General features: G+C 35.7%; 2 protein-coding genes across 4 annotated transcripts; one reads left to right on the top strand and one right to left on the bottom strand.

The window, feature by feature from the left end:
- Positions 1 to 1,188: 1,188 nt before the first annotated feature.
- Positions 1,189 to 2,780, top strand: LOC115952589 (lactosylceramide 4-alpha-galactosyltransferase-like). Its single transcript, XM_031069763.1, has one exon. The coding sequence runs from the start codon at positions 1,247 to 1,249 to the stop codon at positions 2,549 to 2,551; it is 1,305 nt and encodes a 434-aa protein (XP_030925623.1). The 5' UTR covers positions 1,189 to 1,246; the 3' UTR covers positions 2,552 to 2,780.
- A 2,923-nt stretch (positions 2,781 to 5,703) lies between these two features.
- Positions 5,704 to 11,679, bottom strand: LOC115952922 (auxin transporter-like protein 2). 3 transcript variants are annotated; one of them, XM_031070279.1, is made up of 9 exons: positions 11,237 to 11,679; positions 10,278 to 10,492; positions 10,005 to 10,190; positions 9,674 to 9,786; positions 9,386 to 9,569; positions 9,203 to 9,300; positions 8,107 to 8,314; positions 7,231 to 7,488; positions 5,704 to 6,264 (listed from the first exon to the last, which is right to left on the bottom strand). In XM_031070279.1, exons 2-9 carry the CDS (start codon positions 10,446 to 10,448, stop codon positions 6,046 to 6,048), a joined length of 1,437 nt encoding a protein of 478 aa, XP_030926139.1. In that variant the 5' UTR covers positions 10,449 to 10,492; positions 11,237 to 11,679; the 3' UTR covers positions 5,704 to 6,045. The 3 variants fall into 3 exon arrangements, with proteins under 3 accessions (XP_030926139.1, XP_030926138.1, XP_030926140.1); XM_031070278.1 differs by having other exon boundaries at positions 10,790 to 11,679; XM_031070280.1 differs by lacking the exon at positions 11,237 to 11,679 and adding an exon at positions 10,690 to 10,714.
- Positions 11,680 to 13,003: the final 1,324 nt, after the last annotated feature.

The raw sequence follows: 13,003 nt of genomic DNA on the forward strand, positions 1-13,003 counted from the left end.
TTTATAAAATAAAAAAAATAAAAAAAAATGGAAGAAGAATTTAGTGCACGCAAACACGAATCATGTTCTTGAAGTGAGAGGTCATTATTTAATCATGAGTATTATTCGATTTTGATTACATGATATGTTGCTATATAATTGCTCTATTAAATGGAAAGATATGACTATATCATTACTCCTAAATTAATTTAGCGATGTAATGGGTGTAAATGACTAAATGTAGCTGTCAAAGTGGCAATAAAAGCCATAACAATAACATTATTAATATTGAAGAACAAATTCATTTAAGAAAATATACCAACTGAAGGAAATTTTGGGTTGCAGGCTTGCAGCAATACAATCTGCAATAGATATAACTTCCAAGTGTTTCAAACATTTTCACTGATCCACCCCAATGCTAAGATGCTGTAAAAGTCCTTTTAACTGTATATTCATCTATCTTCCCCATTGGTACTATAAATTAACAGGTTAAGAATCTTTATAAACTACTGCACTGCAGATTGATTTACTGTTGAGTAATATTTGGGATGTTACAAATTTTACTATGTAAGCTTTGCAAATAAAACATAATATCTAACATCTAACATTATAATAAATGTGATTGATACCACTTTAACAACTAATAAATTAATATATGAATTAATTTTTTGTGATAAATGAGACATCAATTTGTTTAATTTTAGTAAAATTTATAGTATGATAGTATTCCTATCATCACTCAATTTTAAATTGATGACAAAATATAATTAAAAATTTTATTTATTATGTTGTTGATGTAACGTTCAATCAAACAGACTCTCTGCAATATCACTTGTAAACTTTTTGTTGTAAAAGTAATAATAAATTTAGCACTTCTCTTTAGATTTCAAAGGTTTTCAGCTCCTTATAACAGATCCAAGTTAACACATATCACATTATCACTGCCTAGGTTCTTAACAATATAAACGAAAATAAATGATCCCCCACATATGTTTCAATCACTGTCTTCTTATAGCTGATGGACCACACCAGTGATTCAACCTAATAAATTCCCACCTTTTAGTCTAATTATTTCATCATGACTCCTATCACACATGTTTTTAACGTTCAAGGCTCCAAGTCTGGTGCAAAATTCTTAGAGTAACTACATGCAAAACTTTGTATATATATATATATATATATACCTTTTTGCTCTGATCACCATGCGTGTCATCCAAAGAGCTATACCGTATTATTAGAGAAATTTCTTTTCCTATTCAAGTCTCTAATGTCAACAAAAAAAATGTCTCAAAAGATGTTTGATTACAGGCTACTTAGCCGCACATCCAAAAATCCCATCTTCTCCACCATTACATTTGCAGCCATATTCTTTCTCATCTATGCTGACAGCATCGTTTCCAATCTTTCCATTACTAATCCTTTTGACTTGAAAAGCAATGAAATTATTGATCCCCCTGAGACTCAAAAAAACCAAGAAACAGCACTCGAGTTTGAGACCACTTTTAATAGCACAGTGCCATCAATTCCAACACAAGAGAAGGTGGTTGAAGAAGAAGATTCTGAGACTCAGGACCCTCTTATTCCACCAGACAATGTTTCAAAAGATGAAAGACTCATGTGGTTCCGAAGAAGGCTACCGGAGCTAGAGATACTCCAGTCCAACAACCTGTCACAGAAATTTCATGGTCGAGTTTTGGAGTTCCTTAATCATGGTTGCACGGTTCAGTTCTACATGACATGGTTCTCAACAGCACAATCTTTTGGAAAAAGAGAACTCTTGGCTGTGGATACTCTATTCAAAGTGCACCCACAAGGGTGTTTGATGATCATATCAAACACCATGGACACCAGGCGTGGCTACAGGATTTTAAAACCAATAATAGACCGTGGTTTCAATATACTAGCAATCACACCTGACTTACCCTTTTTGGTCAAGAACACCCCAGCTGAAGCTTGGTTAGAAGAGTTAAAGAGTGGAAGAAAAGACCCTGGAAATATTCCATTGTTCAACAATTTGTCCAATCTCATCAGGCTAGCCATGTTGTACAAATATGGAGGAATTTACTTAGACACAGATTTCATAATTTTGAAAGACTTTTCAGGGTTGAGAAACTCAGTTGGGGCACAGAGCATGGACCCTGCGACAAACACTTGGAACAGGTTAAATGGTGCAGTTATGATCTTTGACATAAATCATCCACTTCTAATTGATTTCATGCAGGAATTTGCTACAACTTTCAATGGAAATAAATGGGGTTTCAATGGGCCATACTTGGTTTCAAGGGTTATTGAAAGAGTTGGAAACACACCTGGTTACAACATAACTGTCTTGCCCCCCAGGGCCTTTTATGCAGTGGACTGGTTTAAAATAAAAGGGCTTTTAAAGAAGCCTGAGAATGAGGCTGATTCACAATGGGTGGAGCACAAGTTGGCAGAGCTAAATAATGGTGAGACTTATGCACTACACCTATGGAACAAGAGGAGTAGAGAATTGAAAATTGAAGAGGGAAGTGTCATGGCAAGGTTAATCGTAGATCACTGTGTCATTTGTGAACACATTTATGATTCTTGAAGAAAATTTGTCAGATACAAGTTGGCGGAACCCGATTCAATCAAATGTTCCTAGCTATGAAGAACTCACAAGCCAAGAAGTATTGCAATCTTCTTATCTTAGCAAGAATTATGCAATTGTTTTACTTTGCCAGATAGGATGCATTGATTGATTGTAAATCTCATACAGGAAAATTGTATTCTTTTGAAATTTGATGGTCTAATATATCTAGACATGAATTTATTATTTCTGTTTTCGTAAGCCACCAAATAGGATTGGAAAAATGTCTTGCCTTAACCCAATCCGCCTTGTCTTGCCTCATTCCCTCTTGTCCTATCTAGAGTGTGTATATAATTTATTATATATAAATTTAAAAGGGGTGAGAATAACATCCCAATCTTTTATAACAATTTATATTAATAAATCATAATGAATGGACAATTTGGGGCAAAGTGAGATGAGAAACTAATCCTAGAGTCTATTGAATGCACAACACAATCTATTGAATGCGCTAGAGTTAGAAAAATTAACATTTTTGTGTGTGTGTGTGTGGGGGGGGGGGGGGGGGGGGGGGGGGGGGGGGGGAGGTGTGACGTTGGGACTTTCTTTAGTTGAGCTAGTTTGGTTTTGTACCAAACAAGGTGACCTAGTTAGTTTGGTTAAGTTAGATTTGTTTCCTTTAGGGGATTGGTGTCTTCTAGAGTTGCTAAATCTGTGGGATATGGCCGTGTGCATTAATGGTTAGCAATTTAATCATGAATTCATGGATTTTAGAAAGGATAAAAGTTATTACACACATTCTGTTACACTGTTAAAAATCATGACTTCAAGTCACAATTTCAGTTGTTTTTTCAGGTGTATATAATAAAAACTACTTTTTTTCACAAATACTCCAAGCCCATCTACAAGGTTTCTTATTAAGTCCAAGATATGAGAAAAAATAAAAATAAAAATAAAAAGCATATTTTACTCTCCAATCCACAACTTCATAATTTCCTATTTGGATATTTCATATGGGCTTGGACCACATAAGACTTAAGGGAATAAGTATTTTGGACTCGACCCATCAAAGCAACCTCATTTGGGCTGTGGTTGTTTCACGGTTTTGGACTGTGTCAGTTGTTCAGTAAAGCCCATTGGGTCAGGGTCTAGACATTCTTTTATTACACATTGGGTTGAACACGTTTTTCACTGTACAATCATGCACTGAAAAGGCGGGGCAGGTACAATGGGGCAATTTGAATATGAAAGCAAATTTTATAATGGCCCACGCCTAAAAATAATCCAGCCCAAGTACATGGAAGAAAACCCCATCGAATCATTTTCCTTTATTCAGGTAAGCAGGTCACCCAAACTATAAGTGAGTCGCGTATCACTGATATATGATCATAACAAAACCTAAGATAATTGATGTGCATGTAATTATAAAAAACTCTCGGAGTATAATGATGCGGTACTCTTTCCTCTTATATTTATAATTTATTATACTAATTAAGGTAATATCAAATTATCATATTTTATTTTGAAAGATAGACTAAAGAGCTAGTAATTTTCCTTACGATATGATCATATTTAACATTTTAATGATGGTTCTTCGAACATATAATGACAAATCCTAATGCTTCTAGCCCTAGTGAGCCCAACATTCGAGAATGGGTCTATTGGTCAGTCAATCACTTCTTCAATTTTGACTTCTCTAGCTATGTGTTTTGTTTCTTACTTTATTCTGCCTAAGTGTCTTAATACATTTCCTTTATATTTTCAAGATCATTTTGGACATTAAAAACGTAAAAATGTATCAACCAGTTGATCTATAATTTTTTTTTGGCTTGGAAGCTACTAGGCTCTTGCCTCTTAGCTTAAGTGTATATGTTACATACACCACTGTCACCTTATAGGTTACAAAAGTGAACTAAATGTAAGGACAAATCACACCCTTCATGATATTTGTGTCCACTATTATCCTTATTGCTTTGATGCTTAAAGCCTGAACAACAAACACTTAATTTTAGCAACACTCTAAAAGAAAGATAACATAAAGAAGTAGGGAGTACACATGTTTTCTCATGAGAAATGCCAAGCATTCTACAGATTGATAATGTGATTAATGAAATTTGGAACTTTTAAATTTACAGCATCTTTTCAAACCCATTAAACCCGCCACTGGAATGTTTTCAAATGGACAATTATTATATTGTTTATAGAATTTAAAACCAACAACAAATGATCATGAATTTCATATTACTGTGAAAGAGAACTAGTTTAGTGATATCGTACAGCAAGTTGGGGTTTATATATCCTCGTTCGAAAATTTCATAACCAACTGAATGGAACTTTTATTAGTATTCACATGAATTATATATCGGTTGTCAAGATGTATTGTACAATCCCATGTGTTTAGGAAATTTGATCTCCTTTCCCATTATTTAATGGACATTCAGTACTATTGATAAGACTATTGGTACAACCCAACTTCATTTTCTGATTTAAGTATGATACACATGACTCTTTTCTTTTTCTTATTTTTCCCGAAAGAGAGGGATTTTAGCTTCAAATGGAGACCGAAAGACCTTTGTTTTCAAAAACTTTCAGCTCTAGTTGCCTTTAAAATATTGAAGTTTTTCTAATCAAATGCTCATTACTCAATCAGAACACAGCACTTTCAATGTGGATACCAAACCACTTGTTCTTTATATATTTAGATAAACAGCAAAGACTATCCCTTAATATCACGAAAAGGTACAAGAGAAAAAGAAACGAAATTAAAGAACTAACAACATTTACAAGTAAAGCTCATGATCCACATTCACAGACATAAAGGAAAACGAATTAATAGGTTCAATGAACACACTTTCAAGAAAAATTTACCAAAGAAGGGGTTCAATGGTTCATGCATATGTTTGCATGTGAAGAATGGCACGTGACAAACAGATGAGCCCACGTGCAACCTATGTGAACATGGGTCGGGTCCACGATCCACTCATTCAAATGGAATCTTAAGTCAAAAGGTCCATATATATAAAACGAAAATGTCCCAACATGTACAAACTTTGTGATCTAGCCACGTTGCAATTAAAAAAAACATTGAAGAGACCCTACCATAGGCAATATTTATGAAGATAAACAACGCATTGGAAACATGCTAGTAATAATGAGATTGGAAGCTAAGAACAGCGAAGAACCAACGAAATCTTATATAATATTCCAACAAAGAAAAAAAAAAGGTAAAAAAAAGAAAGAGAGAGAGCAAAAAAAAAAAAAAAAAACCTAAACATATATATCTGATTTAATTAAAACCTATGCTTTGATAGCAAAGGAATCATCGTAAACACACTATATTATCAACTAAATTAAGAAGAAGAAAAAAATAGAAGATCCCCAAGAAAAAAAAAATGCAAAAACCAGCACACATCACATGTTGGGGAAATATTACTACTTCCCCATGTATGATACAAAACATGGAGAGTGAGTGAGAGAGAGAGAGAGAGGTTGGGCCATGTTGTTCAGACTCAGCTTCAATGATGAGGAGCTGGAGCTACTGGTGGTGTTGGAGGTTTGCACTGATAGCACTTGGCAAAGAGCCCAAATGTATCAACTTGCTTGACAAAGTTGGTCATGCTGGCCCATCCACCGAACCCAAATCCAATCACTAGAACCCACACCACTATAAACGAATTTATCACATACATAGCAGTCCAGCTTGGTAAAAAGATAGGAGGTTTCTCTGCCGCATTCTGCATAAGAGTAAAACAAAGGTAAACTAAATCAGTAAATAAATACATGGGCAGATTAAAAATTTGATTGTAGAACAAACTAGCCGGAGTGCAACGTGAGTTTTGTAGCTCAAATGACACCTACTAGAATTTCCAACATAGATATTTAGGATTGAAATCCTTTCCCCCCATTGGATCTATCAAATTATCAACTAAATCTATTCGTGTTCAAGCTGTTAGCCTAGTGTGTCGCGGCTATCACCATCACCTACGAAGACTATGGTGCCTGGTGCCTGAAGTTTGAACCCCACCTCAATATTTACTTGACAAAAAAAAAAAAAAATCTAAAATTAACAGGCAGGCCAACTACATTTGTTTAATTGGTAGGGGATTTCTTGACAAATTATGCTGGAATTGCCCCAATTGAATTATTGGGAACAAGTTAGGCTAGTCAGCCAGCTCAGCTAAGACATAGTACCATACTCCAACTGTAGCTCATAACTAAAAGAAAGGGACATGCCACCCATCTCAATATTTCTTGTAATATTTCCAAATCCAAGCCTTAAATGTTTTTGTACACTGGCTAGTGGCTGCACACACACCCTCTCTCTAGTGGGCTCTGAAAACTGTGGAATATGGAAATTCCCAATCAAACTTGGGTGTGCCCACTCAATCTCCAATGACTGACATACCCTAAATAGATCGAGATAATTACAACATAACACATTCATAAATAAATGAAAAGCATACAATTTGGCCCAATGAAAAAAAAAAGCTCACAGTATTAAGTATCTCACACATTAGATATATAAAACATATTCTCTCTCACAGTGTATGAATCCCTTAATATAATGGAATCCACACCCACTATGTGATGTGAGATACCTTTCTTTCTCTTATAGTAGATGGCAGTGGTTTAGTGGGGACAATATGTAAGAGATCCAACACAGAAGAGATGGGGTTAAAAAGTGGGTATAGATTTTTTACCTGTCTGGCTGAGGCTTTTCTATAGGTGAGCATATGAGCTAAAGAGGGGATGATGTAGACAGTGAAGCTAACCAATAGAGCCCCAACAGCAGAGTTTATGGGCCCAAAAAATGGGAAGATTATCGCCAAAAACCATATTGGTATCACCACTGGCAGCCTTGCTAGTGCTCTCAAACAAATACTCTTCGTGTCATGCATCCCTATCACCTTCTCCCATACAAAGTACAATGGAGTACATGCGAACCCAAATGTTATGAACTGCACCCATTACATAATCATACCACAATGTCAGATTCCATTCAAGTTACTATTTTCTTTTTATATGTAGAGATAGATACTATAAAATTTGAACTCATATCTCTTATTTGATAATAATTAATCTTAACAGTTGAGCTAATTAGAACCTACAAGTGCAATTATTACTAAATATAAATTATTTTCATGTATTTAGATCATATTTCTTAAAGGGTATGTAAGAAATAACTTATATTCAATGATCTATTTTGCTGAAAAAAATATAAATCATTCCATGAACATAGCACAATGTCAGATTCCATTAAAATTATCACTTGTTTATACATATAATTACCATAAAATTTGAAACCAAGTTTCTTATTCAATGACAATAAACTTTACTAAAGATGAGTGCAATTATTACTAAATATGAATTATTTTAATGTATTTAGTTAATATTTCTTAATGTAAGAAGTAAGAAATAACTTAGAGTCAATGATTTATTGCTTTGCTTAAAAAATAAGTTAGGTAAAGGTAGATTTTAAGCAAAACACACAGTTTAGTCTAAGCCTTTGCTTGGTTTATACTACTAAGTACTAAGTCTTATCGTTGACTAAACAAAAATTTAAGCTAAAATACAACCTGGTGGATGAGCATCAAGATAACGGCGGCATCACGGAAGCGAGTTTTTGGTAGCATAGAGAAGGCATTGGAATGGTTAAGAAGCTCATCACCAAAGGCCCAATAAACGGCAGAGGCTGACGGAATCGTTAGTGTGAAAACGTATAATGTGGCTATTAGGTATATGTACTTGAATTTCTGTGGCTTCCACATGGCATGCATAATTTCCCTGAAAAACAATTTCCCAAAAAACGTTAAAAATTTTTAATTCCCTGATCAGAAAATCAATTTCCTTCCACCTCGAAATTCTAGGAACCGAAAAAAAGGACAGTCAAAATCCGGAAATTACATATCACTTTCACTTTGACCTTAAATTCTTTTCTAACACTTCATGATACTTTGATTTTCAAAATTAAACATTTTAATCATCATAAGCGTTTATCCCCAAAAACAACAACTCATGATAGGGACTGGAACCAGCTGTAAGAAAATTATTATCATTTTCCTAAAGTGCCCCCTATCCATTGGAATTTAATATTTCTTTTAAAAAAAAAAACAATTTTGAGTGCATTTTAGAATTTGTCACAATTGTAAACATAGCATGAGGTTATTAATGTTAGTGAAAATGATATCAAGGTTGGTATGAAAGTGATACCATTTCAATAATAATTTCATGCCAACTTTATACATACATAAAAATGTGAAATTTTTAAGAGATTGGCATCACCCAGTAGCTATAAGTGAATATTTAGCCTATGACACAGATATTATTCTACAGGTAAAGACAAAGGAGACTAGGTTAGGACAGAATCTAGACGAAACAAGGAATAATGGACTAGGAATTGAGAGTAAAAAATTCACAATGGTTAAAAAAACAAAAGACACAAAAAATAGAATAAAAACTACAGAGACATTTGTACTGTGCATTTTTCCCATAGAAAAGTGAAGGTGCGTAATGTTGTTTCCGAGCAAACAAAAAAAAAAGGAAAGTAGATTGCATGATATTGTCTGTGGGTCGCCAACACCAAAGTGGCCGGCAAAAGCTGCACACAGAAGCCGCGTAGAAACAAGTGAAAAGAAAAGAGGATAATATGCTGTGTAAAAAGATAAAACTCACACAGTCACAGCATGGCCACCAAAAGTGTAGAGTATGTTTGTAGCTCCGGTGAAGTATAGCACTAGCTTTGTTGGAGCTGAATGTGTCACACCCACAGCCTGAAATCACAAAATTGAACCAAATCAGAGAAACCCCATTAACCTTTTTCAAATGAAAAACAAAGAAGGTAGTAATTAGTTTTACCTGGCCATGAGTAAAAGAAGCTATGGTCAAATACCAGGCAGTGTAAGTGGTCATTCCAAGGCCTAGAAATGACCAAATTCGGTAGTTATGAAAGGAAGGTATGAACACTGTGGTGGCACAACAAGCTCCAAATATGTAAGTCCAAGTCCGTTTGTCCAATCGGTCGTTGATATAGTAAATGTTACTGTTTTTCATCAAGAACCAACAAAATTAGTTCACAACCAACCAAAAAAACCCAGTTCAGATTTCATACAAGTTAGAGAGTGAAAATTCAGGAAAGATCTTTACCTTGCACAAGCTATAAGCTGAATGACAGATCCAAATAGGAGGAAAGTACAGTTGAAAGCAAGCCCCACTGCTTTCCAGTACGGACCCAGTAGGCCATCTAGCACTTCAAACCACTGCAGTCCAAAACAGTGTGCTTTTAACTGTATACTACTATATAGTCTATGAGACTATGACTAAAACTTTTTTTTTTTTGCTACAGTATTAACAACAGTACATCAATCTCAAAGACTGTATTTTTATTTGTTTTTTGGGGCCTCTAGAGGTTTTGCTATGAAGATTAGGAATAAGTGGTGCTGGTGGGTTCTCTGTTAACTAAAAACCAATTACCAACCTGAATGACATGGTTCTTGAAGCTGACGTTTTCTTTCTCCTTTCTGCTTCTGTACTCTATGTACAGTACACTAATCAAATATGCGGTCCAGCTTCCCATAAGTCCATAGAATACCTGAAGCAATATGCCTGATAGCAGTCCCAGTTGAGAGAACGAATAGGGTAGAGTCAAAAGCACTTGTGCTACCTGAAAAAACAGACACACACAAAAAACGAAATTTAGTGCTGAAAGTGTTTGATAATGGATTTTAATTTGTGGGTTAAGTTGAATTACTTGATTAGAAGCACAGCTGAACCAAGCATCCCAGGCAGAGCCGCCATGCCAGAGGAGGTTCTTGACGCTAAGCATAGAATGTTCTTCATCTCTCTCTTCCTCTTTGCCCTCATGTTCTGTCTCATTGAAGTTGGGAACTATTGCTTCCTCTGCTTGCTTCTGAGGCAACATTGTCTCCGTTTTTCACTAAAGGCAACGTCGAAATCCCGGTAGATCTGAAACATTATATAAAAGACAGTAAATGAGACAATATCTACAACCCAACGCAACCCCAGATAACGAAAGCCAATAACACCTCAGATCCATATATCAGAAAATTCCTATGGTACTTGAAAATAAAAATAAAAATTCAACCTTCCACAACACAAAGTCCAACAAAGTAAAAAACAATAATAATAATAATAAAGCAAACCAAGTTTTTAGTAGACAAAAGGAGCAGAGTTCAACATGTTTTTCACAAACCAGACCAAAGAGAAAAAACACAAAAAGAAAAAGAAATAAAAACCCAATACCACTTTCAACTTCCTTGTTTGAGATGTCTCTTTCGTTTAAAGATTGAAGCAACCAAAGCACACAGATCTGTCCTCCAGATGAGTCTGTGTATTTTCAATAACCCTGTTGTCTCTGTCTAAAATACTTAATATTTATAACCTTTTTTTTTTCTTACTTCGCTTTCGGAATGGTAATAAAACAGGCGGCTTTATTAAAAAGCACAAGCAGTGAACGATGGAACTGTTTAGAGAGAGAAAAAAATAAGCAAGAAAAGCAGAGAGTAATAAGATTTTCTTGCTTCAAAGATTTTTGCAGAAGAGCAATATATATATATAGCTGAAATGAAAGCCCTTTAAATGCGTTGAAATAATGGCAAACTCTTCAGCTAGGACACTCTCTATCTGTACTCTGCAAAACTATACTTAGGCTCAGTAAAAGCACGACTTTAATGCGCCAACAATTTGTACCGTAAAGACGGCGAGACCTCAAAAGCTGGAAATATCTCTGCACCTCATTCAAAGACCCTTTGTCAAGAGAAGTTCAAGGAAAAAGACCCTTTTCGCTCCTATTCAACCAAATATATTTATATATAAAACCAAATACCAAGGTAAACTAATCTATATTCTACTAGCACAATATAATAATATGGTTTTGGCTATGGCGCTGTGCAATGCTTTTTTTTTTTTTTTTGGGTTTTGAAATTCTGCACTCTCAACAAAGAGAGAGAAAGTAAAGGGTTTGGAGTAGAGAGAAAAAGGGTGAGAGAGACGAAACGAAAGCAAAGCCAAAGGCCTCCCCAAATTCCCTGTATTCTAAACTCCGATTCGATTCTTGGGTCTCCTCCGTTTGATGACAGAGAATTTGAAGATCAAAGTGACTGGGACGTTGTTCTCATCAGTAAGAACTTAACCATGCCTTAGACCAGGCTTTTTATAGCCTAAAATCCAGCTGCAACGGCTAAGATTATAAAATAATTATAATAAAAAAATTAAAAATTAAAAATTAAATTAAATAAATAAAACAAGTTTTTTGGCGAAAATGGGTAATTACCCATCAAAATCGAACTATTTAGTTAATAGGGTCCGTTTGGAAACATATTGGCAAACTAGCAACTCGAGCCTCTGAGGCTCGATTTTGAGACCCTAAATCGAGTTTCTAAGGCTCGATTTTCATGCGTCGTTCCTCTCCGATGTGGCGCTTTGTCCAGGTGGCATCTACATGGAAATCGAGTCTCTAAGACTCGATTTACATTTAAAACAAAAACAAAAAAAAAACTAAAGGGCAGCAGGAAAAGAAAGCCCAGAAACAGAGAAGAAAACCAGAGGAAAAGAAAACCCAGAAACAGAGAAGAAAGCCAGAAAACCACAACGCGTTCATCAGAGAAGAAAAAAAAAAAAAAAAAAAAAAAAAACCCAGAAACAGCCGCGCGGCGAGGCGACCTGGGTCGCGCGCGGCGACCTGGGTCGCGGTGCGACCTGGGTCGCGCGGTGCGACCTGAGTCGCGCGCGGCGACCTGGGTCGCAGGTCGCGCGGTGCGACCTGGGTCGCGCGCGGCGACCTGGGTCGCGCGCGGCCTGGATCTGTCGCGCGGCGACCTGGTCGCGCGCGGCCTGTGTGTGTCGCCATTCTTCTTCTTCTTCTTCTTCTTCTTCTTCTTCTTCTTCTTCTCTTTTTTTTTTTTTCTTTCTTTCTGCATTTTCTTTCCGCTGTTTCTGCATTTTGGGTGATTAATATTTTATTTTTCGGTGGAAATCGAGTCTTAGAGACTCGATTTTCATGTAGACGCCACCTGGACAAAGCGCCACATCAGAGAGGAACGACGCATGAAAATCGAGCCTTAGAAACTCGATTTAGGGGCCCAAAATCGAGTCTCTAAGGCTCGAGTTGCTAGTTTGCCAATATGTTTCCAAACGGACCCTATTAACTAAATAGTTCGATTTTGATGGGTAATTACCCATTTTCGCCCAAGTTTTTTTTTTTAAGGAAAAAAAGTTACTAGTAGATTATGTATTAATTTTCAGACAAATTTATACAGTAGCTATGGTCAAAAGCCAACGAGTTTAACGATGCTGTAAGCAATGGAGGGGGGCTAGGGGTCCCTTGACTTTTCAAAAATTCCTCACTTCTTTTATATTTTTGACAAAAACAAATGTAACTTTAAATATAAATTTAAATATTTATTCCCCTAGAGACTAGATTTTTACTTAAAACTTGCAACACATTTATTTAAAAGT

This window comes from Quercus lobata, chromosome 7 (assembly GCF_001633185.2).
Source record: "Quercus lobata isolate SW786 chromosome 7, ValleyOak3.0 Primary Assembly, whole genome shotgun sequence".
Taxonomy (NCBI): domain Eukaryota; kingdom Viridiplantae; phylum Streptophyta; class Magnoliopsida; order Fagales; family Fagaceae; genus Quercus; species Quercus lobata.

Excerpts from the sequence above, each read along its gene's own strand:
- LOC115952589 (XM_031069763.1), top strand. The coding sequence starts at position 1,247 with ATGTCAACAAAAAAAATGTCTCAAAAGATGTTTGATTACAGGCTACTT.
- LOC115952922 (XM_031070279.1), bottom strand. The coding sequence starts at position 10,448 with ATGTTGCCTCAGAAGCAAGCAGAGGAAGCAATAGTTCCCAACTTCAAT. Across the intron at positions 10,191-10,277 it reads TCAGCTGTGCTTCTAATCAA|GTAGCACAAGTGCTTTTGAC; the intron begins GTAATTCAACTT and ends CTGTTTTTTCAG. Across the intron at positions 9,301-9,385 it reads CTTCTTTTACTCATGGCCAG|GCTGTGGGTGTGACACATTC; the intron begins GTAAAACTAATT and ends TTGTGATTTCAG.